This window comes from Semicossyphus pulcher, unplaced genomic scaffold (assembly GCF_022749685.1).
Source record: "Semicossyphus pulcher isolate SPU_LCO1_2020_fin unplaced genomic scaffold, fSemPul1.0.p SCAF_2, whole genome shotgun sequence".
Lineage (NCBI taxonomy): Eukaryota > Metazoa > Chordata > Actinopteri > Labriformes > Labridae > Semicossyphus > Semicossyphus pulcher.
This window is the reverse complement of record NW_027211693.1, coordinates 27,709,348-27,722,687: the sequence shown is the minus strand read 5'-3', so window position 1 is coordinate 27,722,687 and position 13,340 is coordinate 27,709,348. Positions and strand designations below refer to the sequence as shown.

General features: G+C 43.3%; 1 protein-coding gene across 2 annotated transcripts; it reads left to right on the top strand.

Annotated features, from left to right (window-relative positions):
- Positions 1-1,294: 1,294 nt before the first annotated feature.
- On the top strand, positions 1,295-13,312 carry zdhhc2 (zinc finger DHHC-type palmitoyltransferase 2). 2 transcript variants are annotated; one of them, XM_069669470.1, is made up of 13 exons: positions 1,295-1,653; positions 4,299-4,325; positions 5,878-5,972; positions 6,660-6,780; positions 6,946-7,015; positions 7,126-7,158; positions 8,838-8,958; positions 9,259-9,391; positions 9,997-10,123; positions 11,322-11,414; positions 11,687-11,802; positions 11,904-11,984; positions 12,064-13,312. In XM_069669470.1, the coding sequence occupies exons 1-12, from the start codon at positions 1,527-1,529 to the stop codon at positions 11,942-11,944; spliced, it is 1,104 nt and encodes a 367-aa protein (XP_069525571.1). In that variant the 5' UTR covers positions 1,295-1,526; the 3' UTR covers positions 11,945-11,984; positions 12,064-13,312. The 2 variants fall into 2 exon arrangements, with proteins under 2 accessions (XP_069525571.1, XP_069525572.1); XM_069669471.1 differs by lacking the exons at positions 1,295-1,653; positions 4,299-4,325 and adding an exon at positions 4,748-5,221.
- Positions 13,313-13,340: the final 28 nt, after the last annotated feature.

Below are 13,340 nucleotides of genomic sequence, written 5' to 3'. Positions count from 1 at the left end.
TATTCTCAACCTGAAGGCAAATCATTACCAGTATTAATTATCAGGAACCCGAGGCTGTGTGGGTGTACCACACTCTAATCAGACGTTTTATCTTTAAATGATTAATTAAATGGGTAATTATTTACAGTTTCCCGCTCTAATCCTGCACTTCTCGAGGTAAGATCAAGGAGGTCCTTCATAAAGATCTTTGAAATATGAAGAAAAGTTTCCGTTACAACTTTTCCTGTTAGCTGAGTGAAAGGAAAATGAATGGATGCACTTCCTGATCCATCATATCAACACATGGCTAATGATTTGCCCACAGACATGACACCAGCCAGCCCTGTGCTGTGTGTAGTGGTGAAGTGCGGCCAGTTTTACACACTGTAAAATAATCCTGGATATTAATGAAGGACGCTTAATTGCTCATAGTTTTATAAATAACAGATAAACATGCTCTTTGTGCGTAGATGGAAATAAAACCATGTTATAGAAAGTACTGTGATTTGGGTCCAGCTGCAACATATTGTCTGTTTTAGAAACCTTATGCTCAGTATAGAGTTTAACAGCATGGAAACTATGAGTGTTTACATGTGACTGAGCCATCTGTCCTTACTCTAGGAATTAGTTTTATTGTTACGGTGCATATTGTTGGCTGCAGAATGCCACCCACCCACGAGACATGGCAACAGGTCTGATATCTAAATCTGAATCTAACTCGTGTTCAAACTGCATTTATTTCAAGGTTTTAAGAGCAAGTGTCAGCTAATCAGTGAAATGTGGTGGTAAATAAAGTACAGCTTAGCTTTGTTACACTGTATTGTACTGCAGGGTTGCAAAATCCTCTGCAGGTGCAGTTGGGCGTGAGGTAGCAGAAGCAGGTGGATCTTGCAGACATCCACCTGCATTGTCAGGTAATGATAAAACACAGTATGCTAGAAAACAACACCTCTGACGCAAGCGAGCTATAATACAGCCTGGTAAACACACAGACGCAAGATTCATATTGTCACACACACAAATAATTCTTATTAAACCATGCAACAGGGCATGATGGGGACGACTGTGTGTGTGTGTGTGTGTGTGTGTGTGTGTGTGTCTGAACAGACCTCGTTTCAACACTCGCGAGGATGAACTTATTGAACCCATCTGCTCGCGGTGAAAAATGTGCCAGGCTTGCAGCATCCCGTGGACGCCATGGCAACCTGTGGGGAGGCAGCAGGGGCGGTCCTGACTGTGCGTGTGTGTGTGTGAGTGAGTGAGTGTGTGAGTTGTCTGATATTTTGTTGTAGTCTGTGCTAGTGGCGGAGCAGGACGATCAGAGGGGAGCAGCACACAGCAGCACAGCAGCAGCGGCGGCGGCGGCAGCTTCAGAGGCGGGAGGATGTTGCGTCTGTGCTGCCGATTAGGCTGATCAGAGCCGGAGCAACGATGCAGTGACAGTCTACAGGAAGGCACCCGCACATACACACACTCACACACTCACACACACAGAAAGAGGGAGAGTTACACACGACTGCGCACGAGAGATGATCCGCTCCTAGACTATGGCACCGTCGGGCTCGCGTAGTATCAAGAAGGGCTGTCAGAGAGTTTTGTACTGGATCCCGGTCCTCTTCATCGCCCTCATAGTGGCATGGTCATACTACGCCTATGTTCTGCAGCTTTGCATAGGTAAGGAACCAGCTGTCTGGGTAGTGTGAGGAGGAGGTGTGTGTGTGTCTGTGTGTGAGAGAGAGAGAGAGAGAGAGAAGGAGAGTGGGGGAATGCCTGTGAGTGGTGTGTGTGTGTGTGTGTGTGTATTTGTAGTGATTGGGTGGGGAGACATTTCGGTTTCAGCAGTTTCTTGTCCTGGCTGATTTTTTTTGGACCGGCTTGTTGTGTATGCAGTGAGTGGACGGTGTCAGTCACATGACAATAACAGTTCAACCAGGGATTGTCAGCATATTGTCACACCAGCATTGATGTGCTTCTGCATGCAAAACACAAGCTTGTATTTTTAAATCACAATATTTTACAGCCTGCTTTTATTGTGAAAGAGCTTTTAGGACATTTACATTATCACAGGATGTATATAACAGGATTAGGGCCATTCATTATCCGACTCCAGCACTACCACTCTATCAGCACTATCTTAAAGACTTACTGTAATAGCTTCAGGCTCATGTAGTCACCGAGCTTCATTATCTGAATCTATACCCTCCGCCACAACACCAAGCAGCATTATCTTCTGGCAAGAAGTCTGTCTGTAAATGGCTTTTGAGTCAGACCGGCCTCCTTCCTTCTCGCTCCCTCCGGCTGCTGAGCGTTGGATGGTGCGGTTTCAGACAGCGAGCCTCCTCAGTGAACGCTGAACACAGGGTTGACCTGGATAGTGAGTAATGGTTTCTAGGATGTCTCAGAGGAGTCTCAACAGCCTACTCCTGTGCTCCATTTGGCAGCTTGTCAGACCACGAGGAAAGCAGATCTCCACTGTCAAAAGGGAGGATGAAACAGAGACAATTTAATGAGACCAAACAGAGGAAAACACAGGGAGGGAGAGTGTGTGGTTCAGGCTGTTTGTTACAAAATCGGATCTTCTCAGAATTTAGCCATGCAGCTTTAACTGCATGCGTACTCCTTTATGTGTCCTTAAGTATGTTTGAGGAGTCATAGGGCCATATCAGCAGGGACAGGGCTAGAGGGGACAACCAGGGAAGGCACGGGACTTATTGACCCCTCTTGGAGGGGATTTTCGTGTTGTCTAACCACTGCAAACAGACAAAAACAACTGCAAAGAGACAAATAATAACAAGACATGACCACAAAAAGACACAAAATAAACACACAGATATGAAAAGGAGTGCGGTGGGCCAGAGGCCTGATGTCTCATATTCTGTGCATGGCTGTAGTCTATTTGAGTCACTGAATTGTTAATATTATTTTACATTAGAATTCTTGAACTTCTGTATCTACAATTAACTCATGTCTTAACATCCGAATGTGTCCACCGCCCCTGTTTGCGAGCCAGCTTCTGTCCCAGGATGAACCTCTTCTAGAGTTACAGGACGCCATGTCCCTGCTGCCTACCACAAGACACTGAGTCACCCTTCATCCCTGCGGGGTGGCAGAAAAGCTAAATCCCTGTTTGATCACATTCTTTTTTTATAAACAATCTTGTTTTGCCTCCTGGAGAACAAAAGTTAAATTGTGATGTGTTTGAGTCACACGGGACAGACAGAGGAGGACAGCAGCAGGGCAGGTCAGCGGTCGCTCAGGGCCTGCGTGTGCTCTGCAGGCACACACACAGAGAGTTGTGTGAAAGTATCGTCAGCTGATACCTCTCGTTCAGCAGCTTGGTTAATCCCATTGTCTGGTTTACATAATTCACCCCCAGCAATCTGCGTTTGACCCACTTTCTTTTTAAAGCACTGACTGTCAGCCTTTGAACAGTTGGGCCTTTCCCAAGATTGTTAAAAATGTGGAATCAGGTGTTTGGATTTGTTGTCGCAGGAGGGCAGAGGAAAGTGAAAGAGAGGGCGATAGAGATTTCATACACATGATAATATACATCCTTGCACATGACCTTAATCACACACTCATACTTGTGCCTCCCTGTCAGACTCTGGGGCTTTTATGCTGGCAGCGCAGCACGCACACGATTTCTGGCTACTTGCCTCAATTCAGCTCTTTGGCATACCTTTCCTCAGTTCCTACTGTGTGCATATGTGTGTGCGTGCTGCACTTTACAGGCTAATTGCTGTAGATGGATGTTTGCTGCATGCTCAGCTAATTATTGCTTAGACATTGGGACAGACATAAAACTGTGTCAGCTAATCTCCAACAGGTCTCCACTTATCTCTTTGTATGTCTGAGTTCAGATCTTTGATGTGTGTGTTTGTGAAGGTTTTTTTGGGTGGGTGCTGATGTTGGCCTGTGAATGGCAGCTTCACCCTGCCCCGTCTCTGGGAGTTGTTGCAGCTGTCAGCATTCACACACAGAGAGGATTGCAGGATGCTCCTGTTGTTTTCAATGCAGTTTGTCAATGCACAGTAATGCATGTCTATATGTGTGGTATTTTACGCTTAGATCAAGGGTTAAAGAGACAGTATTTTTTAGCTTTGCAAATTTGCAATCAGACACTGACTGTCAGTCAAACATATTCATGTTACCTCAAAGATGTGTGTGAAGGATTTAAAAGTAAAATAAAACTTGAATCTTCCCCATGTTGACCTACATTTTTGGAATATCACAAGATGCTTCCTGGGGTGTTATGTGTTTTACCTGCCTTATTCAACTCATTCAACCTATTCACTGTGTTTTTGTTTTGACTTTCCCAGAGTCCATTGAAGACACGGGAGAAAAGGGTAAGTTTAACCTGAAGGGGAGCTGCAGGTGTCCTCAGCTGCTCTGTGTCTGCTAGCTGTTGAGTTGAGTCAGATGAGGTTCAGCATCCTTCAGTCTGTGCAGAGGCTCCTTGCATCAAAATGCTAGAATCAGCACAGATCTGCTGGAAGTGTTTTATGTGATTTTCCCTCCCCATGAACTCACTTGTGTTTAAATGCAGGCTTTTATTCAGTTCACACTTCTTAGCCACAGAGTCAAGAGATGAATTGAAGCGGTCCAAAACATGCTAACAGACGGCTGTTTCAAGGGACAATTTTGGTCAGTCAGTCCACCACTTAAGAGCAGACTGAAATATATTAACTATTGATATCAGATTTAGTTTATGACCAAAAACAAATGAAATGTTCATCAGCTGTTTAGTGCCCAGTAAATTTCTGTTTACAGGGACGTGGATATCCGGGAAGGCAAATGTTCTGTTTTAACTACGCTTGTAGTCCGAGTAATATTGACCAATCATGTATCAGCAGGCTGCGGTGTGTGCAGGAAAAATAGTCCGTGAGAAGAGCAAAAGCAGGCGGAACGTAATCCGCAATAATGACATCCCGGCTCCTATTAACGTCACCTGACGACGATTTTGCTTCTTATTAATCTCTAAAAACAAGCATCTGCAGCAAGTTCAGCTAACAATCTGTTCTAGATCTAAATTTTAGCTTGAGATGAATTGTGTGTTACGAAAGCCATTCAAAATTCAGATTTCCCGACTTCCTCGAATGCATCAGATCGATCCGACCTCCGTTCAACAAACGAGCATTTTAAAGTTTTTTAAAAATGTTCTTCTCCTCTTGAGGACAGACCTGACAAAGCTTTAATTTTTACTTCTTACATACCGCATCATGATGTTGAAATTTCGGCAGAGGTAAGACCCGTTAATAACAAGTAAACCACAAGTACACGGTTTCTCTGTCTGTAGCAATGCAGCACGCGGGACAGGAAGTCTTGACGGGAAGTCATTTATCGCTTACCGCCCTGTCCCCAGAGGCTATATCAGCTCAGACTATAGCCGATGGGATCCGAGATTGAGTGCTCGGCTGTGTTTAGTTCTAGCAAATAGTGGCCCGTTAACACGCAAAACTTAGATAGTGAACATGATGAACATTCTACGTACTCAACATCCATGTTAGCATTTGCCTGAAAGCACCACTTAGTCTATGCACAACCTTAAAGAGGTGCAGCTACACAAAACTGTCTTCAAATCAGCACTAGTGTGAGATATATAATTACTACGTTGTTTATGTTTAATTAATATTCAGTATATAAATTAATACGATCCTGAATCAAGTTGTGGAGTTATTAGAGCCAATTTTGTGCATTTGGTCCCATTCCTTTTTTACATTTTCACACTGACATATTGTGCAAAGCTTTTTTATGTGCCAGTGGGAGCAAAAGAAATGACATTGAGTCACACTGATTTTAAAAATATACACTGAAGCTGCTCACTGAGTGTAAATGCTTAAATGCACACCACTGATTAAAGATGATGACGATGACTTGTTTATGCTTTTCTGCTTTCAGTTGTGTACTTACTGGTGTACCATGTCATCTTCATCATGTTTGCGTGGGCGTACTGGCAAACCATCTTCACCAAGCCCGTGAACCCCCTGAAGGAGGTGAGTGAGACGCAGCGATTTTGTCGGCTGGGATGATGAGGCATGTTGGGAAGTGCAGATGTAGGTTACAGCCTCCCCGTGTGATTGAACGTTGCATTTAGACTAATAATACTTTCCTGTGGAAGTGCCTGGAGCTGCACTGTAATGGCTCTGATCCTGAACACAGCACTTCAGCTCTGCTGGGTGAACGTACACATGCATACATCTCAGAGAGGACTCTTAGAGAAAGGCCACCGTTGCATTTTGAATATAACCGAGGCGGGGCACACACGCACCAATAATCACCTCATATGAAAGCTTTTCTTTATGAGATCTGATCGCTGGATCACTTGAGGTTTTCAGATTGTAATAAAAGTCAATTTTCATGTGTGCTGTGCTGTTTGTTATCATCAAAGTTATTTGTTTCCAGTGTTCAATCACAAATCGCCTGAGTGGCTGAAAGTAATATCGCAGCTCTGTGCTGCTTTGCTCCCATTTGCCTGTCGGGGCAGAAAGAACCAAAACAAATGGAAGATGGAGAAATACCCTTCACTGCCTACTGAGCTGCAGCTTCACAGTAACAGACATTACTGCATTACTGACACTCACACAGCTTCTGACAAATACTTGAAATCACGTCTTGCAGATACAGGTATTGATAAATCACAGGTGTTGTTTGTCTTTCCCTCTGTGTCCTGCCCTACATAGTTTCACCTGTCCTACTCTGACAAAGAGCTGCTGGAGCGTGAAGATCGTGGAGAGTCTCAGCAGGAGATCCTGAGGAGGATAGCGAAGGATCTGCCCATCTACACACGCACCAACTCTGGAGGTACAGTACGGCTCACATGGCTGCTTATGTGGAACGAGAGGAGAGGTCTGAATGACGTGCAGCTCTCAGAGCTCGTTCACCTCCGTCACCGTGTTAGTCTGTGGTCAAGTGTTAGGAGAGGCTGCTGCTGACGGCTGTGTGATTGAATTGGCTGTGTCTCCTCAGCAATCCGTTTCTGTGACCGCTGCCAGCTGCTGAAGCCTGATCGATGTCACCATTGTTCAGTCTGTGATAAGTATGGCTCTCTGTTCATGCACCTATAGAGAAAAGACCACACCGTATATTGCATTCTGGCAGGCAGAGAAAGATTCAATTACACTGACGTCTGACCCTGCTGTGTTACAGATGCATCCTGAAGATGGATCACCACTGCCCCTGGTATGTAGCGGCACTGAGAAGGCAATACGAGCACTTTTAGTATATCTTTGTAATCATATCATTTTCTTTTCATTAAAGGCCTCATGTTATTCAGGTTTCAGGAAAGCAGTATTTTTTTATTGAGCACAAATAGCTTGTTTACTGGACAGCATTCGACACAGTGGCCTCTTTTCCTGCCAGATGACAGATTTTGGCAGAACAAATTTGATTTTACTCTTTTTCTTCGCTCTTTTCAATTACCAGTCCAGGTGTTCAGACCAGAGGGAAATTCATTTAAAATAGCTGAGTATAATGTTAGGTGATCATAAGGCACAAATTTGTTGTGTGAACAAACCTGCTGATTGAAGCTTTGCTGTATAATTCCACTGTATGTTACATCTCCCCACCAACCCATCATCATAAATATTTACTGCACTTCTAATCGACTGTTTTAAAAACGTTCTTTTAAGTTATAATCTCGAGGATTTTCTTGTAAATAAATGTCTGTTACGTCACTATCTATCGCTGAATAAGGTAACACAATGGTGATTGAGCCTAGGGCCCACTGATGAAAGCCTTTGCATTTGCAGTTTATAGTATTATCATGGACCAGGTGTCTTTGGTGAAATCTGCGGAAAAAATCACAAGTGGCGCCCAGTTAGTAACGCATTTTTCATCAGCGAGCAGTGGTTGGTCTGCCAGAGAGGGTAGGCGGAGCTAAGCGGCTGCTTTTCCGGTCTCTGCAAGTGTTGCGAGTAAACAGTAATCTACTATGGCTGAACAAACAAAGAAAAGATGGATGACTACAGATACAACTTTAAAAATAAGTGAAAATCCAAAGAAAAAGGAACAAATTCGACTCTCAGATGAAGCAAACAGGCTGAAAAGGAAAGTGACCGTCAGCCAGGAAAATCAAGAGTTACAACCGGAGCCAACTGCATACCTGCCAACATTAGGATCGGGTATCAGACAATCGGCCTATACCCAGCAACCCTGTCAACATATAACCCTAAACCACAGATTAATACATGAAATAAACGGATACACAATAAGCAAACCAATGATTCAGGATCCTCCCTGTGCCTCAATGTTTTGCTTGTGTTTGGCACCGTTACCATGCTTGCTAAAATCGTATTTCCCACAATGTTCTACGCTAAAGTCCGTTCTACACACTTTACAAAATGCATGGTATGTATCAGTGCAGCTAACAGGCACAAAGGGGAATTTCTCACACCAAGTGGGGTTAAATTTGGAGGCAAATTTTTCCTTCTTTGGGCCCGTTTCAGCCATTTTCAGCAGCAAGCTAAGCGGTAGAGAGGTAGCGAGCCGCTGCAGTGAGTGACGCATACGCACGGCAGGTAGAGCGGTTTGCGCATGCTTGCCGCTGCCTCCAGTTGGGTTGCCAGGTTCTATGACACATATCCCACATAGAGGTTGAGGAACACCCATTTGATTGGTATCAATTTGAAAGAGGGAGATAATCAGGAGAAATTACAAATCTGGAGTAAAGCCGGAGAGTGGGTTAAAATCAGAGACTCATGCAACACTGTCTGGATATCTGGGAAGTGTGCTCCCGCAATTACCAACACAACGAAACTGAGATCTTCGAGATTATCACTTTAAGCATTGTATCTCTGCATTTGAGAAATATTTAACGTTCATGTCTGATGCCACCATGATCCTTTAATTTCTTGTTGCAGGGTGAACAACTGTGTGGGATTCTCCAACTACAAGTTTTTCATGCTCTTCTTGGCGTACTCACTACTCTACTGCCTTTTTATAACTGCTACAGATCTTCAGTACTTCATTAAGTTTTGGATGGTAAGGATGGTCACCACAACTGAGTGATACTTTTCTTTTTAGAAGCTGTCGGGTTAGCACAAAATCATCTCTACTCAAATCTGAACATGTGGTGTTTGATTTCTTTCTCACAAGGCTGGAGGTAGAGCACATTTCCGTCTGAAAGAATACCTGGTATGAGCCAACAGACTAGTTAGTGGCAGTGAAGTAGAAACAGTTTCCCTAGTAGCAGTCTGTCAGGTCAGACTCAGAGTCTCCGTGTTGTCCTTTCTGTTCTGTTTACTTGCAGTTGTGTTGATTCTTTTGTTGTTTTCCTTTCAGAACGGCCTCCCAGACACGCAGGCCAAGTTCCACATCCTGTTCCTCTTCTTCTCTGCCTCCATGTTTTCAGTCAGCCTGGCCTCACTGTTCACCTATCACTGCTGGCTCGTCTGCAAGAACAGATCCACGCTCGGTAGGTGGCGTTCTTCAGGCCTGCGTGTGTGTGTGTGTGTGTGTTTGTTCTGTTCGAGGACGCAGTAATTATACAGCCTCTGTTGGACAGCAGCGTGCTCCTCTTTGTGTTTGAGTATTTGCTCTCAGTCTGCTTACAGTTTGCACAGTGTCGTCTTTGCAGTAATGATGAAGGATGTTTCATTGCATTTTTCCCACCGTCAGTCACCGTCCCCATCAGTGCAGCGGTTTGATGAGACTCTCTGGGCCGCTATCAGACGGAGCCGTTTCTCATTATGTGTGCACAGTGGCACACTTTGTCTGTGTGTAGAGGAGAGTGGATTATCCCGAGGAGTATGTTACAGTGAAATGCAAAGACACAAGGCTCAGAGCAGTAAGAAGCTTAGTAACAGACACTGCGAGGAGGAGAAGTCACACATGGTGGCGCAGTGAGATCTGCTTCTCCTGTTCAACAAAGACACTTTCATTCAGCTTTTCCACTGACGCAGCCATTCAGCAGGAAGCGTCCATGTGTTGTCTGAATGAGCCTCTCTGAATAGCAGATTACATAAAGACTGAGAGGGAGTGCTGTATTGATTTATGTTTTCCTCCATGTGTTTCCTCCAGAGGCCGTGCGTGCTCCAGTGTTTCGCCACGGCACAGATAAGAACGGCTTCAGTCTGGGCCTCAGTAAGAACTTCCGCCAGGTCTTTGGTGATGAAGTCAAATACTGGCCGATTCCAGTTTTCTCCAGGTAAACAATTATTTTAAATAAAATTACATTGAAAAAAGAAACATGAGACTGAAGGAGGGTGATGACCTAGTTTTGAGTTTTAAGTTTTGAGACTGACGCACGATCAGGTCAGAGACAAAGCTGCAGTGTGGCTGGGACTAAATATGATATCAGAAGAATCAAATGTAGTCTCACGATGGCAGGACTGTCTCTGCAGCACTGCTGCCTGAAACCTCATGTGTCCAAACATGTCGGTGGCATCCTTTCATCTCTCTGTTCGAACAATTTCAACATTTATGTTTAAAAGAGTATGTGAGACAAACCTGAGGTGAAGAACGTTTAAAAGATGATCAATAACATTAGCATATTCTGTAAATACATACACATTATGAGTTTTTATATTTTGCCTTGATATTCATAGAGGACATACACAGTTAAAACTGTGCACTCTCACAGACTGTGCCTTCTCCCATTGCATCTGTAACTTTAAATTCTAACTAAATAAGGTCAATGAGTTTTCATATTAATTATAAAGTCATACAGAAGTCATGCCACTCAGTGTCAGCATGCACAGCAGGGGAATATATTTTCTTATATATGGATATGTTTCTGTTTCTGTAATAATCTCACTCAGGATGTCAGAAGTCTTGAATGACTGACGCTTCTGTTCAGCTCGGGGATTAGCGTCACTAAGTTTGAAACAAAATGTTTGAGTAGAAGGAAGCAACAACATCAGCTTTGTGAATGAATGTAGTGACAGTGTGAAAATGACACAGCTGCTTGGTCACACCCTGACCCCCAAACTTGTAACACTCAAACAAAGTGAATATTTTTTTTTGTTGTTTTTAATTACACTAAATAAAAAGTATGTGACGTTTAAAAGATGAAATAAAACAATCCCTCTCTTAATTCATCTGAGCACACAGAGCGGTTTAGCTGCTTAGGACTCACTTAGATACTGCTGTGTATATTATGTCACATTACTGAGTCCGTGCAACGACTTTATGACACTTCTCTACTCGTGCTACTATGTTTTTGTATTCTGCATTATTCTAATGTATTAAAAGTTACATATACTTTATTAAGTCTTTTTTTCAAATCACTAACATAAGATAAATAACATTTAATTTATTATCACCTACATGAGCAGATGTATTACTAGCTACTTATCTGTACATCAAGCGATTTATCTTTACTGTGTTTGTTGGTGGCTTTCCAGTTTAGGCGACGGCTGCTCGTTCCCGGCCTGTCTGGTGAATGTGGACCCCGAACAGCCCTCATCACCCACCGGCTCCAACCCCACTAACAAGGCGTGAGTGAAAAATGAATTAAAGATCAAACCCAAGCAGAGCTCGGTAACAAAAGAGTCTGCATAACTGCAAGTCAGCCCCTCGTGGTTTATTAACCCTGTAGGTTTAATGATGCAGGTAGATCACCTTGCTGCAGTTAAATGAACGATTCAGATCAGAGGATTTAAGGATTTAGAGGGTTTTTTATTTTAAGAAGGATGTGGGCCAAGAGACTCCTCAGTGAGCTCGTCACGTCTGGTTTCATTCCTGCTTGTATTTATTTGTGTGTTTCCAGTGCAGCAGAGGGACGCCAGTTCCCCTCGAAGCCTCTGAGGGAGTCTCAGAGTCGACTGCTCACCAGCACCCCCTCCTGGTCAGAGAGTGACACTGCAGCAGACAAAGACAGGAAGGGTGAGATGATGTTAGACTCCTTTTAATGACTTTTGCATTATTACCCCAACAAAACGAATTATTGAATGATGGATTTTTATTCCAACTGTGTGTTTGTTCAGGTTCAAGCAACCCAGTTATGACGATAGAAAATGAGGCGTAACCAGAGATGGAGCAAGAGGTGACACCTTCAACCCTGACAAGTAAGTTTACAATCATATAACAACTGTTCACACATCATGATTAAAACCAACATCTGTTCCAATGTGTTTCACCCCACAGGTCTATGCTGCCCCCTCCTCTGTGTTTGTGCCTATCAGAACGTGACGTGGTGGTGACATCATCAGTATTTATGGTTTTCAATACTGCACCCTGATTCTGAGAGGTTTACTGATACATTTAAAACAGGAAAAAAAAAAAAGAAATACAATCACCAGTTTGACTCTGATTGTAATAAACAACTCTTTCTGCTGCTATCTGAAAGGATCTGGGCTTCAGGACAAAAGGATTGAGAGTAAAATGCATTCCAACTAACACATTTCTTTTGTTCTTTGAATAAGCACAGAGCAGCAGTGGAAGAGGGTCTGTTTTATTTCCACTTTGTATAGTAGGAGATCAATCCGAGATCGTTTTTGTATGTAACAGTAGAGTTTGATTTATGTGCCAAATGTTTGCACAGCAAGTTAGATTAGTAGTGGTGTTAATGTGACTGATATTCCTTTAGCCATTCTTTGTTTTAGTGGAGTTTTCCGTTTATTCTGGACGGTGAAGAAGAAGAAGGTTTTCCACCCAACACGTTGATTGTCGTTGAAGTTCAAATGATGCATGCTCTTGTCTCAGGATGTCAAAACAAACACACTTTGTTGTAGTGAATTGTACCACAAGATGTTCTCCCCTTTGCTTGGAAACAAAAAAAAAAAAAAAAAGTGTATCAAATTAGTAATCTGAATAAGGGCTCTTCTGACTCGTTATAGCATGAGTGAGGATGCTGCTGTCACACTGGAACACCTAAGAGCCGAAGCTTCTCTGTGCTGCGACAGCGTGTGTCCCCCTGCCAAATATCTAAACTGCTGTCTGGCAGTCTGCGGTACACGCACGTCCAACTGCCGGCCAAAAGCTTCCCGACTGTCTGTGGAGGATCCGGCACACAGGCCGCCAGCAAAGCCTCTGTGTAATGCTGCAGATCTGCTCACCATCAAAACGCAGATTCTGTTGAGTGTTTTTCTAAATCACAACATAATATTGTGGATGCACTGAAGAGCAAAAAAAAAAAAAGACTAAAGAATAAAAAGCTCCAGCTGCTTTGTACAGTATATTTTCACCCTTTGTTCTCGTCTCCGGCTGGAAACTATTACACCATCACTAAACATGATTTGGACGAATGTATGCTTGTTACAAAAAAGCTCCATGGTGACAGTTTCAATCTATATTTTTCTATTCTCCTGTCTGTATGACTCTAAGACAATATGGATGTGTGAGTAAAGTACTGTACAGTTGTGATGCCTTATATGAATAAAAAAGCTCATCTTCAGCCTCCTCAGTCTTTTCTCTGTCGCACA